A 15,487-nucleotide genomic window follows, 5' to 3' on the forward strand; every position below is an offset into this window, starting at 1 on the left:
CAGTGGCCACGTGGCTTCCTCTCTTAGTCCCTTCCCCCCACCTACGCAAGGCCTCACAGGCCCTCAAGGGCTCTGTTTCATCAACCTAAAGCACCCTGGGAGCTTTTAAGTGTCTGATGAGAGTCTCTGACTGAATGAAGATGTTCTGATACTCCCTGGAGTCTTCTATTCCCAAACATTTCAAGTCCTCAATTTTCTGCTGCTGTGGTCCTTTCCAGTCTGGTACCCTGAAAGCATGTGTGATTCTTCAAGTGGAATCTGGCCAAGCAGAGTAATAAACTGATCCCTGCCTCTAAAAGGTGCTGAAATATCCACAGCTGTGCCCTGAGATCATGGACCTTTGTGGTGGCCATCTGTCCACTCACAGTTTCAAGCTGCCACGGTTTTCAGTCCAACTGCAGAATTTTGGATTTGTCAGAATTCTCTGCTTCTTCGCTTAGATTGTATGAGACTCTGAATATTGAGACTTTAAAATCCTCTCACTTGTGAATATGTTAACTGGACCAACAGTGACCCATTTTAGCCATGGGCAAAAATGGAGGCTGTGTCTGAACCTGGGGTCGGGATCACAGAGGTTTCCATAAGGTCAACGTGAGTACCATAAATTAGCATACTTGGAGGGTTGGTGGTCATTGGAGAGTAGTTGATCCTTCTGTCACAGATATAAGGAGGTGGCAGTAGGATGTAGGGACCTCTCAATCTCATATAGGCAAGGTCTAATTCTAGCTCCTCCCTCCTACTACAAAAATTAAGATCTCTGAGTTTTAGTTCCCTTTTGGGTAAGAGAACTAAACTTGTGTTCTATCTACAAGACTGTTCCAAGAGGAAAGCTGACATTTGTCCTCTTTCATTGTCTTGATTGGCAAATCAGAACACAGCTCCTTAAGTTGCTATGAAGTACCTTGTCACCATAGCTGACTTACACCCTGTGTAAATAAAGTGACTATACAAACCCCAGAGTACCTATCTGCTCTTCCCTTTAGACTCAGGGACCCTGAGACAGCATGCCCTGCTACTTTCTGGTGAGCACACCTGCTCGCGATGTTTCTTCTCATTCTTTGCTTAGGAAACCCTGGATGAATAACCTTTCCAAACTCAGGCTCACTGGTGTCCATAGTTTTCCCATGTTTAAAAAAAAAAAAATCAGAGCCAAGATGGCAGCTTCCATTGTCCTTCTAGTGCAGCTTAATTTAGAAGGCACCATGGCTAGTGGCTCAGAGGACCTAATAGCAAGTCTCCTAACTGGTCCTGATTTAGTCTTGGCAACAGTTCTCAAGTTTATGCCACACATCAGCATCAGGTGACAGCCCAGTAAAAACACAGGTTGCTGGAGGCTTTCCTAGGGCCTGTGATTCTGTAACAAATAACCAGATGCTGCTGATGTCGTTCATCCAGGGTCCATGCTGAGAGCCTCTAGCTTAGGGCAGCAAATGGACCCATAGGTAATGCATGGAAGGTCATCTCACTTTCTCCCTGCCTTAGGGCTGCGCCCACCCTCTTTGCAAAGAAAACAGGAGATGAGGAGTTGTTTTACTTGTGTATTTTGGAAGTGCTGGCCATGGAATACAGTTTTTAAGCTTGCAAAGCAAGAGAACTACACCCCCGGCCCACACTTGTCTATTATGACCTCAGTACAAGCTGCCTCTATGTCTTTGCTCTTTTTAGTCAAGAGAATGCAGCTTTTTGGTGCTGTTATTGTTTTTCTTACTACTTCTCTAAGCTCAAGCCCATTTTGGCTTGGCTTTGCTCTTCTTGACAGTATTCTTCTATGTCCTGGTCATGTGAACTAGAAGTAAAAAGAAGCTGATGAGGAACAATGGGAGAATCCTGGATCTGTCCCCTCCCAGGGGCCCTTGAGCATATGAGTTACTTTACGAGGCTCATGTTTTCTATTTTTAAAAGGGGAGTAAGGAGGCTAACTGTAGTCTTACCATTACATGGGATAAGGCTGGGCATAGTGGCAGGCCCATGAGCAATAGCTAAGATGTCACGTGCCCACTATCTATTTTTCATTTTGGTTCCCCCACACAGCATTCAGAATGTGTGGGTGAACAGTTGACATCTGAGCACCTCTACTTTGATTCAGAAGACTATCTCACGTGCAAAGAAACAGCCAAGCAGATCAAGGAAGACAAACCCATCTGGTCCAGGCATAAGAGAGTATTAAGAAAATAGTTTCCCAAGAGGTACTGATGAGTGTCAAGACTCTGCAGCATTCTGACAGTTCATCTTGTCCTGCCTGTTGGGAAAGCTGGCCCAGGCCCTGGGCAAAGGGAGTTCCTATACTGGGGTGATGCTTCCAGGCCCACTGAACTCCTTCCGTGGCCCCTGCAGATCTGGAAATGAAGGGGCACAAGTTCCCCCTGCACCTGCTACAGTGGGAGTCAGCTGACATGGTTCTATTCTTGGTTATGCCACTTAATGGCTGGGGCACCTTGTGCGGATCACCAGACAACTGGGGTTTCTTGAGCATTCATTAGCTAAGATACTAGCCTGCCTCAAAAGTAGATTCTCATTTGAAATCCTTGCCAGCAGAGCGCAAGAGTTCCAGATTCTCCAGTATCTCCAGATACTTGTTTTCTGGTTGCTTTCTTTCTTTCTTTCTTTCTTTCTTTCTTTCTTTCTTTCTTTTTTTTTTTTTTTGGCTTTTCGAGACAGGGTTTCTCTGTGTAGCCTTGGCTGTCCTGGACTCGCTTTGTAGACCAGGCTGGCCTCAAACTCACAGTGATCCGCCTGCCTCTGCCTCCCGAGTGCTGGGATTAAGGGCGTGCGCCACCACCGCCTGGCAGCTCTGGTCACTTTCTTAATGTGTTTGATGACAGTTATGCTCCTAGGTGTAAAGTGGTGCCCCACAGTAATTTTGTGTTTTCTGCAGTCTTAGGTGATGCTGAACAGCTTTTCATATGCTAATTGTCATTTGCATATCTTTGGAAAAATGTCTATTCAAGTCCTTCTCCCATTTTTTTCCCCCAGAGCTGAGGACTGAACCCAGGGCTTTGCCTTCCTAGGCAAGTGTTCTACCACTGAGCTAAATCCCCAACCCTCTCCCCCAACCCCCCTGCCTTTTTTTTTTTGAATTGGGTATGCTTCTGATGTTAAGATGTAGGTGTTCTTGGGCCTAGTGACACAGGCCTTTAATCCCAGCACTCGGGAGGCAGAGTCAGGCAGATCGCTGTGAGTTCGAGGCCAGCCTGGTCTACAAAGTGAGTCCAGGACAGCTAAGATAACACAGAGAAAGCCTGTCTCAAAAACAAACAACCAAACACAAAACAAAACAAAACAACAAGATGTAGATGTTCTTAATAGAGCCTGAGTGTTGGTCCCTCACCAAACATACTACTTATAAATATTTCTGCCCATCCTATGGATTTCTTTTTCACTTCCTGGACAGACCATCATTTGCGTGTAGTTGGTCCCCTGCCTTCTCTACCACACCTTGTACATTTCTCTCATGATGTCATTCTGCACCCTTTGCTTGCCTGTTCCTATATTTTCAGTCAACACCAGATAAGGCCACCCTGCAATGGAGGCAAGTCCTTTCCCTAAGGACACAGACTGCCCACGGGACTCAGTCCGCCTGCCACATGATCGCCGGGGTCTGTGTAAGGACATCAATGCCACTGTACCATTCTCTTTACCTCCTTCCCCTCCCCTCCAGGCTGAAAGCTTGAGGTGGGGCCGGCTACCTGTTGTTCCTGCAGTATTTACTCTCTCCTGGAGTGCCTGCAAAGAGAGGTGCCTTCCTCCCAGGATCAACAGCTTGTTTGTTTAAAGGGCTCATTACTGCTGCTTAATGCTATTTTGACAGATGAAAGTGAGTCAATTATAGCTAAAAATAGCTCTGGCTGCAGAGGTTTCTTCCAGGTGGCTGCCTGCACCCCATCCAAGGGACATTTGTTCTTGTCGCCAAAGGGCAGTTCTCTGCCTTCTGTTATCTCCTGGAATCTTCAAACCAACTCAGGAGGGACCTCCTTCCAGGAATAAATGCCCTTCAAGGCATGGGGCCTGAGCCCTGGAGATCAAAGTTTCTCTGACAGACCCACTCTAACAGAATGAAGGGAAAGGCTGCTGAGGAGGGTCTCTGGAGACTGGTGTCCCTCTGGAACAGGGACCACTCTCTTCCACCAACCTCAAGTGTGGTTGCCCTTGAGGTTTGTTTCTTTAGATCTCTCTCACAGCCGGTGAGTTCCCTGTGATAACACATACCAAAATAAGTCCAATTTTGCTCATAGGCATGAATGCCTTAGAGTCACCTTTTCTCATGAGCACGGGTCCTTTGTGGGTGACTCGGATGGCTTCCCACTTATCATGTCCAAGCCCCACTAAAGAGTCGTCCCATGTGCCTGAGTTGGCAAGAAATCAGTTCTTCTGTGAAACAGGCTGTGATTGGTCCCTTGGTTGGATGGACTGTTGGATAGGTTAGTGGTGCATATTTGTAACAGACATCTCAAATTTATGTTCACAGAAGTACTCAATTCCTCAGCACCTGCTCCCACCCCACCACCCAGGCTTCTTCAGGCTCTTGTACCCTAGAATATGGTACCAACATCCTTACATTTGCTTAGGCTCTAATCCCAAAAGGATGTGAAAGGAGATTCACTCAATACCAGCTGTCCCTAATGTCCTGTCACCAGCCATCAATCATCTCACAGCAACTGTATGATACACCCTGACCTAGAACCATCCAGCCAAGCTATTTCTAAATTCCTGATTAACATCAATTGGGAAGAACAGTTATTGTTTTTCAGAGTCCTAAGTTTTGGGGTGATCTCTTACCCCATAATAGATAACTGGATGTAAGTGAGTGAGCGCATAACATCCAGCAGGTTGGTTGTTGTGACCTGGTGTGATCCCAGGCAGTTTCCTGGGCCAGATACCTGGGAGTGGGTCTGTGCCTGGTCTCATAGTTGGGGAAGAAATAAACATGAATTTAGGAATCAGCAATTCTGCTGGGCTGTTGAGAAGCCTAACTGGATCTATGTGGACTTAAACAATTTCTCCTCCTCTTCCTCCTCCTCCTCCTCCTTCTCTTCCTCTTCCTCCTTCTCCTCCTTCTTTCTTCTTCAAAATTATTTTTATTTTACGCATATCAGTGTTGTGTCTGTATGTATATTTGTGTGAGGATGTCAGATTCCCTGGAACTGGAGTTGCAAATTAGTGGTTTGTTACCAGGGGAGTGCTGGGAATTGAACCCAGGTCCTCTGGAGGAGCAACCAGTTCTCTTAAGTGCAGAGTCATCCCTCTAGCTCCTCTCTTCTTCTTTTTCTTCTTCTTTAAAAATTATATTATAATATATTTTTATATTATAATATATATTATTTATATATAATGTATATACTGTATTATTTAGATATACAATTTATATATAATATAATAATATAATATAATATATTTTTATATTTTTGAGACAGGGTCTCATGCAGCCCATGCTGGCCTTGAACTCACCATGTTTCTGAGGATGACCTTGAACTTCTGATCTTCCTGCCTCCACCACCCAAGTGCTGAGCTTACAGCCGCCATGTCCTGGCTGTGCAGTGCTAGAGACTAGACCCAAGGGCTTAGTGAAAGAATCAAGGGTAAGAGTGATAACAATGGTGACAACGACAGTGCATCTATATGAGTTGCTGCCCAGACATTATATCATTTAGTCTATACACCCCAGCAATGTTACCCTTCTCATACCTGCTTACTGAGGAAATTAAAGTCTACTGAGCGTAAGGTGACATATTAAAAGTCACCGCCATTTGTTCCTGATGGAGATCACCTACCTAAGACAGCAGATACGAGACATATTAGTCACCCAAGTTCCTTGCACCTGTTCCCACTGAACCTCAATACAACCTCCAATTAGTTTCTTAAGAGCCTGGGAAGTAAGCTGCTCACGCAGATGAAACCCATTTACCAATCTCCCTCAACACTGATGGAGGCTCAGAAAGGCCTGGAGGCTGGCTAAGGGCATTCAGCTAATGGGTGTGGAGATGGAACTTCATCCGAGAGGCAGCTCTGCTTACCACGCTCACCCCGCCCTATGCCACGAGAGCGGCACACTCACCCTCGGACTGCATGCAGCAGGCGCAGGGAAGGGTAAGCCGTGCGCACGTTGACGTGGTGCTTCAGGATGAGAGCGTTGACCCATTCCACACGTTCCTTGCCACCCCGGGCCATGAAGGCAGGGATCCACAGGATGCTGCCATTGAGGCCATGCAGCCGCTGGAGCAGTTTCTCCCGCCATGTGGCATTCACCAGATCCTCAAAGGCTCGCTGGATGACTGAGGGGTTCATGGTCACTAGGTCTGTTTTGAGGCCCACATCCCGGGCATACTCCTGAACTGGAGCCAGGTTGCATCTGAGGGAGAAAAGGCAACACGGCCGTTTGGGAGAAGTTGGCTCTTCTAACGTTGAACTTTACCCTGTCCTCTGCCGCTTCTTGTTTCTTTCTCTTCCTCCCCAAAGATGTACCATGGGAACGTCACTGGTTGCAAGCACCTCCTGTCTATCATCCCTTCTCTTCCTCCTGCCTCAAGTGTTTACTGAGCCCCTGTCATATCCTTAGACAGAAAATGCCACTCCCCTTGAGGCCAGTGTGTAAAAGAGGAGCAACAGTGCTTGTTCCCGGTCTCACAGTGAGGTTGCTCTTAACAGGTGTGCCTTGGCCCATTAGGTGACCCTTTAGAGTAAGGGATCAGGAGACAGGTTTTCAGATTTAAAACTCAGATCTGACATGCTCTCCCTGTGTGATCCTGAGTAGCTCTCTGGGCCTTTCTGTGCTTCCCGAGAGCTTCCATTACTTTGCTGTGATGGAGAGACCACATGTACAGGGCTGCTGGACCACAGGGAGAACGTAGGCAGTGTGAAATGCTGTCATCTTTCTATAGGGTAGAGGACTATGGGGTGTCAGAGTAGGGAGGGAAATAAAGGATGGATGAGCAAAATCGCATTGGTGGACAGGTACAGAAAAGGAGCTTGTCTCCAGTTTGTAAAGTCGGAAGAATCCCTCAGAGACTTGTTAAAAATAGGATTCCCCAGGTCCTGCTTCAGCAGGCCTCAGAGCTTAGACATTTATATGTATGTATGTATATGCATGTGCATACATATACTTTCTAAAAATCTCTTCCTCCTTGGGTTCCAAGCAGCTTAAAAAAAAAAACCATCATGCTATGGCTTTTTTTTGGGGGGGGAGGGGTGGGACACGAAATTTGCCTGAGGGCAGAGAACGTGGACCAGCATGGCTGTGTAGAAGAAGGTGTGTGAATTAGTCTAGTTAACAAATAGTACATAAATGAGACAGAGATGAAGAGGGAAGCCAAATGAGATAGCGGAGGTTGGGTATGCACAGCCTTGGCTCCGAAGACAACAGGGAATCATTTGAGGAAAGAGCAACATGGGCAGATCTGCACACTGCATTCTTCCGTTTAACTCCTCTGCCTGCCCATTACCTTCACTGTAGGCTTGCCCGCCTGCCTTGCGTCCCTCCCTCAAGGGTTCTGTCCCAGGTGTGCATGCTGGACTTCCTGCCTGTGCTCAGGGCCCCGGGGACTACTGAGCCTGCAGCTAGGAAGTACTGTCTTCCCTGGATAACGGATAGCTGAGAAAAAAAAAAGTTTAGATCGGTGGAAATGTGTCCGAGAACTCAGAACAAGGATGTGCAGTGTGGAAGTTGGCTATGTGTGTGTGTGAGAGGCGCCAGGTGCCACCACTTCATGCACACCATCTACCCCACCTTTAAGCGACAACTTTTCTTCTTCGCCTGGGAAAGAAAGTCAGTTAAGTAGATAGCAAGCTGGCCATCACTGAGCCTTGGGCTACACTGGCCACTTGGCTAGTATTTTTCCACAGGTCAGTTCATTTTACCGTGAACCTGTATTAGGGACCCTGGTTTATAGCCAGGAGAGAGGAAATCCTCCATTGCCAATTAACTTGACCAAAATCCCAGAGCCTGAAGGGGAGCATCAGGATTCAGACTTAGTGGTGTCTGACTCAGAAGCTCCCAAACTCTTCAGAGCCTCCCCCAAACACCTCTTGCCTCCATCTCTAGCCCCAGCCTTGCTACCTATCTCCCACGTGGCCTAAATACTGTTAGGAAGACAAATGCTGGGGACCTCTTCAGGTGCTCCTGCTACAGGTCAGGGAGAGTGGGTGGTACTTCCAGCACAGAGGCCAGTCTGGGGCTACCCATAACGCCCTATTTCTCTGAGATCAGGTGAGCCAGGCTGTTGGGGCTGTTTGTGGACTGACTCCCCAGTCCTGAGAGCAGAGGCAGGGGGATTACTGGAGGCTTACTGGAGACCACCACCAAACAGTCATGGGGCAAAAAAGGCCACGCAAGTATAGTGGGCCTCTAGCAGGTCTGAGGGGTGGTCAGGAGGAGGGGAACACACTGACTACTGTAATGACAACCTGAAAGGCCTCCACTGGAAGGGGCATTAGGGTATTTGCGCCCTCTGAGGGCAGGACCACTTGAAATGAGGCAGGGGCTTCATATGAACATGGGGTGGGAGTGGGGTTCTGTGGGGCCAGATTGCCCAGTGGTACGTCTTATTGAGGATGTTGCCGCTGGGCTCACCTGCATGCATTTGTGTGTGTGTGTGTGTGTGTGTGTGTGTGTGTGTGTGTCAGTCTGTGTATACATGTGTATATATGTATCTGTGCTAATAGTGATTTATGTATATGTGTCTGTGTGTATGTATATATGTGTGTATATGTGTGTATGCATGTGGGTATTATGTATGTTTGTATATATGTGTGTGCATGTGTGTGTATGTATATATGTGTGTATGTGTATGCATGTGTATGTATGTGCACATTTGTGTGTGTGTGTTGCTCAGAAGAATGAAGCTGAGGATGACATCTCTCATCCTGGCATTATAGTCTTGTACCATCTTCTTGGGCCTAGCTGTTCTGGCCATCTCTAGCAGCCAGAGTGCAGCCAGCATCTGCTCAACAGAGCCTCCTGGACCAATTCTTGCTTCCCCATCCTTCCTGTTTCTTGTGAGCAGTGCTGCACATGACAAGCTAAATCACGCGTGTTGGCCCCCTCTAGGACTCCTGGGGTCCTCCTCCCTAGTAGTTTTCTGAGAGGATGTCAATGTCCTATGTGCCCCTCCCAGGGAAGGAGAAGAGAAATAAGGAAAACTAATTTTGTAGACTTTGATACAGGAAGGTGGGCATCCCTTAAGACCCTTTTAGTATTTGTCACTGGAGTACAGCCCTGTGGGATCCTCTTGTGTGCTAGGAGGACCTTATCTTGGAGGTCCAGACATAGACACAAAAGACTACTGTCATTCCAGGAGCTCACTGAATGGGGGTGAGGCAGTGCAGTGGAGACACAAGGTTTATATAGAATGAATACTCAGTTACCCTCATGTGGGGACACAGGGCATGCCCACAGATGTGTGTTGTTGTCTCCGACTCAATCTTTTGCTTAATAAAAAGCCATCCCACCTGAGCAGGGCAGAGAGAGGAATTCTGGGGAAAAAAAACCTGCCAGGAGGACAGAGGAAGGAGACCTAAAGTTAAGAGAGGAAGGCCGCCATGGGAAAAGTAGAGGAGAAACACATGGCCAGCGGCATGGATGGAGAATCCGGCCCAGAAAAAGAACATGAACAAATATATGGGGTTATAGATGGGAGGTAGCTTGATAAAAGTTATTAAAAACAGATGGCATGGGATTGAGACAGGGATCCCATGCCTGCCCCACTGTGGAAGGCAGTTTAGAAGACTGATATCTGCCCTGCCCCAGGAGCAGGTTAACTAAGGCTATCTTAAAATATAACAAGTGTCAGTGTCTTAATAGATTACTAGCCGGGCCTACTGATATTACTTGTAATTTTAAAACAATCGATGTGATTTCTCCTAACATTCCTGACATCATGTGCTTTTGGTTGTGTGAGGGAGTGTATGTGTGCTGCTTGGGGAGGTGGAGGTGTACAGAGCATGCGCTAGCCTAGCTTCTCTAAGTACCATCTTGCACACTTCCCTTGGAGTCTTGTGGGAAATCCAGTCTCAGGCCCATTTCATAACAATGCCTCTGCATTTCAATAAGCCAGCAGACACATCTACATGTTCAAGGGTGAAGGAAGCTGGGATAGTGTCTGCAAAGCCTTCATTGTGGGAGGACCTGAGAATCGGCCAACACAACCCAAACACTTTTATAAATGTATCCCAGGCCCAGGAAAGGGGAGTGATCTACTCCAGGTCACATGACAAATGACTATTAGAGCCAAGATTGAGCTTCAGAACTCTCATTGGGAACTGTGAGCCTACCCTGGCCATGACTTCTGGAAATTCTCTTTTCGTTCAGCTCGGCACCCCAGCCCCCATCAGATAATGCCAACCATATTCATCCAGGGTGAGTCTTCTCTCCTCAGTTAGGAGAGGGCTTGGTGTGGTGTGGGAAGCTGACTGTTGAAACTCATTACTCATAACAAAGGGAAGGGGCGTGTCCTACAGAGTTGCAGTGAGTCTGAAGGGCTTCCTCTCTGGGGTCTGCACTCCTGAGGCTAGCTGACCTGGGGAGGAGGCTTTGCCCTGTTTCCTCCACTTTAACAACCATCTCCGGCTCAACCCTCAACCCTCTGGCTGCCAGTCAGACAAATTCCCACACATTTTCCTTTCTTTTCCTTCCCAAAGCCTCTCTTAGCCAATCTTTAGACTGGAGGAGGGCTTGGAAATGTAGGGACAGTGCTATTGAGAGAGACCCGGTCAAGGGGAACCAAAAAGGAAGTAACTGGAACCCAGGCGGTTGCATCACCTCCAGTCTCAAGGGATGCAGGAGTCATTCTACTCATTTCTTCCCATGCCCTCAGGTTCAGGGAACACTCTGGTCCTGATGCTCCTGAAGCCTCAGAATGAGACTCTCTTCGCACGAGGGCAATCTTAACAGAAATGTGAGATGGGACACATATTTCTGCCAGGGCTGGCAGCACTTTGGGATGAAACTTGAGGCACCATGTGTCCTATTTTTGTGCAGGAGACAGCAATGCCTTGTTTCTGAGTTTGTATGGCTCGGGGGGTCAGGTGACAGGGCCATGGGTAACTGTTACAGTATCTGCAGTGATGGCAAAACAAGAACTGATGTCATAGGGAAAACGACTGCTGAGTTTCTTTATCGGTCTTCATTTTCCTAGGGTTTGACTCCAGGATTCTAAGGTTACACATGAAGTACCACCTTCTAGCTGTGACACCGGGGAGAGTTTTACAGCCCTAGCCCAGTAACTAGCCATCCAGATTTTTCTCAATCCCTTTTGGATCAAACTCTGTCTCCTGTTCAGAGAACAAGCTGGCTCTCTAAGGGGCCAGACAATAACTGCTTCCAGCTTTGCAGCCTGTGTGTGCTCTGTATTGCTTTAGCAAAAACAACCCTGATTTGCCCAGAAAGCTACTAGCAGTGTGAGGAGGAAGGACCTGTGTGGCTGTGTTGTAATAACATTTTATTTATAAAATGTACGAAGGGCCATAGTCTGCCTACCTCTGGACTCTCTCTGTGATTCCCATAGAATCACTGGAACTCTCTGGGTCACACAGTGCCCTTGCCCTGAGCCTCCCCCTGCTGATTTAATTGATCAGATGGACATTTTAATTGGAGACAAAGCTCCCTGTGATGACTAGCGGCCATTGCCAACATGACCGCGTTTGGAGACACGCTTCTCAATATGCCTTTGGGAGACTTTCAGGAGAGGTTTAACTGAAGAATAAAGCCCCACCCCGAGTGTTGTAACATCTCATGGGGCTGGGTTTCTGAAATGGATAAGAAGGGGGAGAATTGAGCTGAGCACAGACACTGATCTGTTTCTTAACTGCAGGTGCATTAGGACCAACTGCCTCACATTCTTGTTGCTACTGCCATGCCTTCATCATGATGGACCCTCAAGCTACGGGCCGCAAACAAACCCTTCCTCCTTTAAGTTGCTTTTGTCAGAGGTTTGGCTGCAGTAATGAGATAAGTAACTAGTGCTTTCTTAAAGCAATTATGACAAGCAGTGAAGGCTGAGAACAGGATGTTCCCAACTAATGTGCCTTGTTTCTCTTTTTTAAAAATTAATTTATTCAGATTACAACTAAATTGCTATCCCATCACTTGTATCCTCCCATTCCTCCCTCCCTCCCTCCCACTTTCACCCTATTCCCCTCCCCTGGGTCTATGACTGAGGGGGACCTCCTCCCCCACTGTTTGGTCATAGGCTATCAAGTCTCATCTTGGTAGCCTGCTTATTCTTTCTTTGAGTGCCATCAGGGTCCCCACCAAGAGGAAGTGGTTAAATATGGGGCACCAGAGCTCCTGTCAGAGTCAGTCTCTGCTCTGTACGTAACTGTGGAGAATGTCCTGTCCATTGGCTAGAGCAGAGTAGGGGTTCGATGTTTACTACTTGTATTGTTCTTGGTTAGTGCACTAGTTTGAACAGACCCCTACTGGGTCCCGATCCACCTGTCATGATGTTCTTCTTGTAGGTTTCTAGGATCCTCTGGAATCAGTCACCTTTAATACACCTGCCACTCAGGGCCAAAGCCCTTGCTGCAGGTGCAAGGTTTAGTTTCTTTGTAAACTCAGTTATGTTATGTAACTATTTTTTAATTTAAAATTTATTTTATTTTTTAATTTGTTCACTTTACCTTCTGATTGTAGCCCCTCACCCCCACCCCGTTCCCATGTTCCTTCCCTCAGCCTCCTCCCCGTCTCCCCTAGTCCTCAGAAAGGGGGAGCCCTCCTCTCCAATATCTGACCTTACTTGCCTGGCAAGGCTGCCCCATCATGGGAAGTGATCTATTATTGGGCACCAGAGTCCACGTCAGAAGAAGTCTCTACTCTCCATATTATGGGATCCACAAGGAGACTGTGCTGCTTAGCTACTACATCTGAGCAGAGGGTCTAGGTCTTCACCATGCATGAGTGTGGGACTTCAGTTTGAGCTTTAGTTTGTCCACAGCTGTTAATTGTCTCATGTGGGGAGACAATTTAGCAGCTTTTGCCACCTGCTAAATGGGATGTGGCCTAGGGCTCTGAGTATATAAATGAGAACCCAGAGAGAGTGTGGGGCTGGTGTGCGGCATTGGGGGTGGCATGCAGCACTGGTGTGCGGTGTTGGGGGTGGCGTGCAGCATTGGGGGTGGTGTGTGGTGTTGGGGGTGGTGTGAGGCATTGGTGTGCGGCCTGTGGCAGTTTGAAGAGACCAGAGATGGATGGTGTGGCAGTTTGGAAAAGACACACAGAGAGCAACTCTTTGGGGCACAGTAGCTTGGAGGAAACTTCTGGTTGTGTCTGCTGTTGATGGAGATTGGTATAGACCCAAAGACTCTGAATCCTAAACAGCTATAGGAGAAGTAAAGGGGCCGCCTCTCCCCACTAACCTTCTCTCTTGTATGTAGGGTTGGGAGGTTGGAAGAGAGGTTGAGGCCTAAACACTCCAAGTAGAGTTTAAAAAAAGAGTGCTACAGTTACCTTATGACAAAGCTGTGTGTGTCAATCTCCTGCCCACAGCCGCTGTTCAGCAAGACCCCTGAGTTGCCCACGATGGCACAAGTCTGGAAATGCTTATTCTTCAGGGGGGAGGTTCTTGGTAGGAGTTCATAGAGGTTCTGGGACACGTTCATTGTGCTGTCTCGATCAAAGATATAGTGAATAATGTCTCCGGGCTTCAGGGTCCCCTTAAGGACAGAAATATCCTTCTCTGCATCCAAGAACTTTAAAATTTGCTTCCTGTGAAAAATCAAATGAAGAAAGTCACCATGCTGCTAGATGCTCTTAACTGGCTCAGATGCTCTATTCTGTCTCACCCTGAAAGGGTGCTGCAACCCAGCAACCGGGTGAGTGCACCCAGGGCTCAAGTGCCCTCAGGAATGCTCTGTACGCTTTCCAGAAGGCCCTAGACCTGCGGTTCTTAACCCTCCTAAGGCTGTGACTCTTTAATACAGCTCCGCATGTTGTGGTGACCCCCAGCCATAAAATTATGTTCATTGCTACTTCACAACTGTAATTTTGTCACTGTTATGAGTCTCAATGGAAAATATCTGATATGCAGGATATCTGCTATGCAATCCCTGTGAAAGGGTCATTCAACCCCAAAGGTGTTTTAACCCACAGGTTGAGAAAAACTGCCCTATATGGAAGGGTGTTGCACCAACGGCAGGAAACCTTTGGTACTGAGTACCCAGCCCTTTGGCTTACCCTGCATCAAACCGTCTGTCTTAGGGGAAGGGCCATTGAACAGGGAGATCTAAAAAAGGAACAGCAAGCCAGAGTAATGTGTGCCTTTGTTCCTCATTGGCTGCTGCTTTCCCAGGAAGGCTTCTTCAGGCATGGGGACCGAGGGTGGAGTGGTGGGGTGGTCTGTGGGACTGTGTTGGGGAATTCCTGCTCCCACCTGTAAGGTCCTGAGAGTGTGGCCTCCTAGCCTGTGCACTGGCGCATTTTCTGGACTGCTTCTCACTCCTCTAGTTGCTGTCTAGCAGGGGTTTGTGGATTTTCATATCACCCCTGGTCCTACAGAGGTGTGTTCCTCCATGTGTATTTAGAAGAAAGTGATCAAAACACAGTTCTCTAGGTTCCAGGGTAAGTTAGATTTAGAGGGAAAGTTCTAGAAGAGCACAAGGGAAGGACAGAGTTGGGTCCAGAAAGGAATAGGTGTCTTCATGAAATCACCAGGAGAATTTCCTGGAACACAGCCTGTCCCTAGGGCCTGAGTACCAGCTGGGGGCCCTACTTAAAAGAACCCCAGGACCTGAACAAGGATGGCACCAACAGACTTGCTAACGTGGGAGGGAGAGCTCTCACAGGGCCTACAGCACTAGACAAACGACTACAGACAGCTAAGGAATGTGCTCAGGCCCGGAATCATATACACAGATAAGCAACATACAGACCGAGCAGGTTGTGTTTATACATTCAGGAATTCTCTCTCTATATATACATACATACATACATACAAAACATACATACAACAATTAAAGAAGTAGAGGCCATGAGTTTGAAAGAGAGGAGGGCAGTGGTACGCGAGAGAGGCTGGAGGGAGAAAAGGGAAAGGGAATATGATGTAATTATATTTTAATTAAATTTTAAAAAGAACTGCCTAAGGGGTTAGAGAGAAAGCTGAGTTGGTAAAGTGCTTATCATGTAAGCACGAGAATGTAAGTCTGATCTTAAGAACCCACATTTCAAAAAGCTATGCGCAGTGCCATGTGCCTGTAATTGCACTGCTGGGGAGGCGAAAGCACACAGATCCCCGGGGGATCAAGGGCTAGGCAGGCCAGCCTCCTCAGCAGGCTCCAGGTGAATGAGAGACAGTCTCAAAAACCAATATGTACAGCTCCTGAGGAACAATACTAGAGGCTGACCTCTGCCTTCCACATGTACATGCTCCCTCATCCATGTACATACATAGATAGCAGACAGTGCATGCTTTTAATCCCAGCAACTGGGAGGCAAAGGCAGTTGGCTCTCTAAGGTCAAGGGCAGCCTGGTCTACAGAAAAAGTTCCAGGGCAGCTAGGGCTAC

General features: G+C 47.5%; 1 protein-coding gene across 1 annotated transcript in view; it reads right to left on the bottom strand.

Annotated features, from left to right (window-relative positions):
• Window positions 1-15,487, bottom strand: part of St8sia2 (ST8 alpha-N-acetyl-neuraminide alpha-2,8-sialyltransferase 2) — a 106,824-nt gene that overhangs the window by 12,672 nt on the left and 78,665 nt on the right. Inside the window, exons 5-6 of the mRNA XM_051149305.1 lie at window positions 13,436-13,693; window positions 6,053-6,346 (exon numbers count right to left, since the gene is read on the bottom strand). Of these exons, the coding sequence (XP_051005262.1) occupies window positions 6,053-6,346; window positions 13,436-13,693 (552 nt within the window). The remainder of the gene's footprint in view (window positions 1-6,052; window positions 6,347-13,435; window positions 13,694-15,487) is intronic.

This window comes from Acomys russatus, chromosome 7 (genome assembly GCF_903995435.1).
Source record: "Acomys russatus chromosome 7, mAcoRus1.1, whole genome shotgun sequence".
NCBI classification, from domain to species: domain Eukaryota; kingdom Metazoa; phylum Chordata; class Mammalia; order Rodentia; family Muridae; genus Acomys; species Acomys russatus.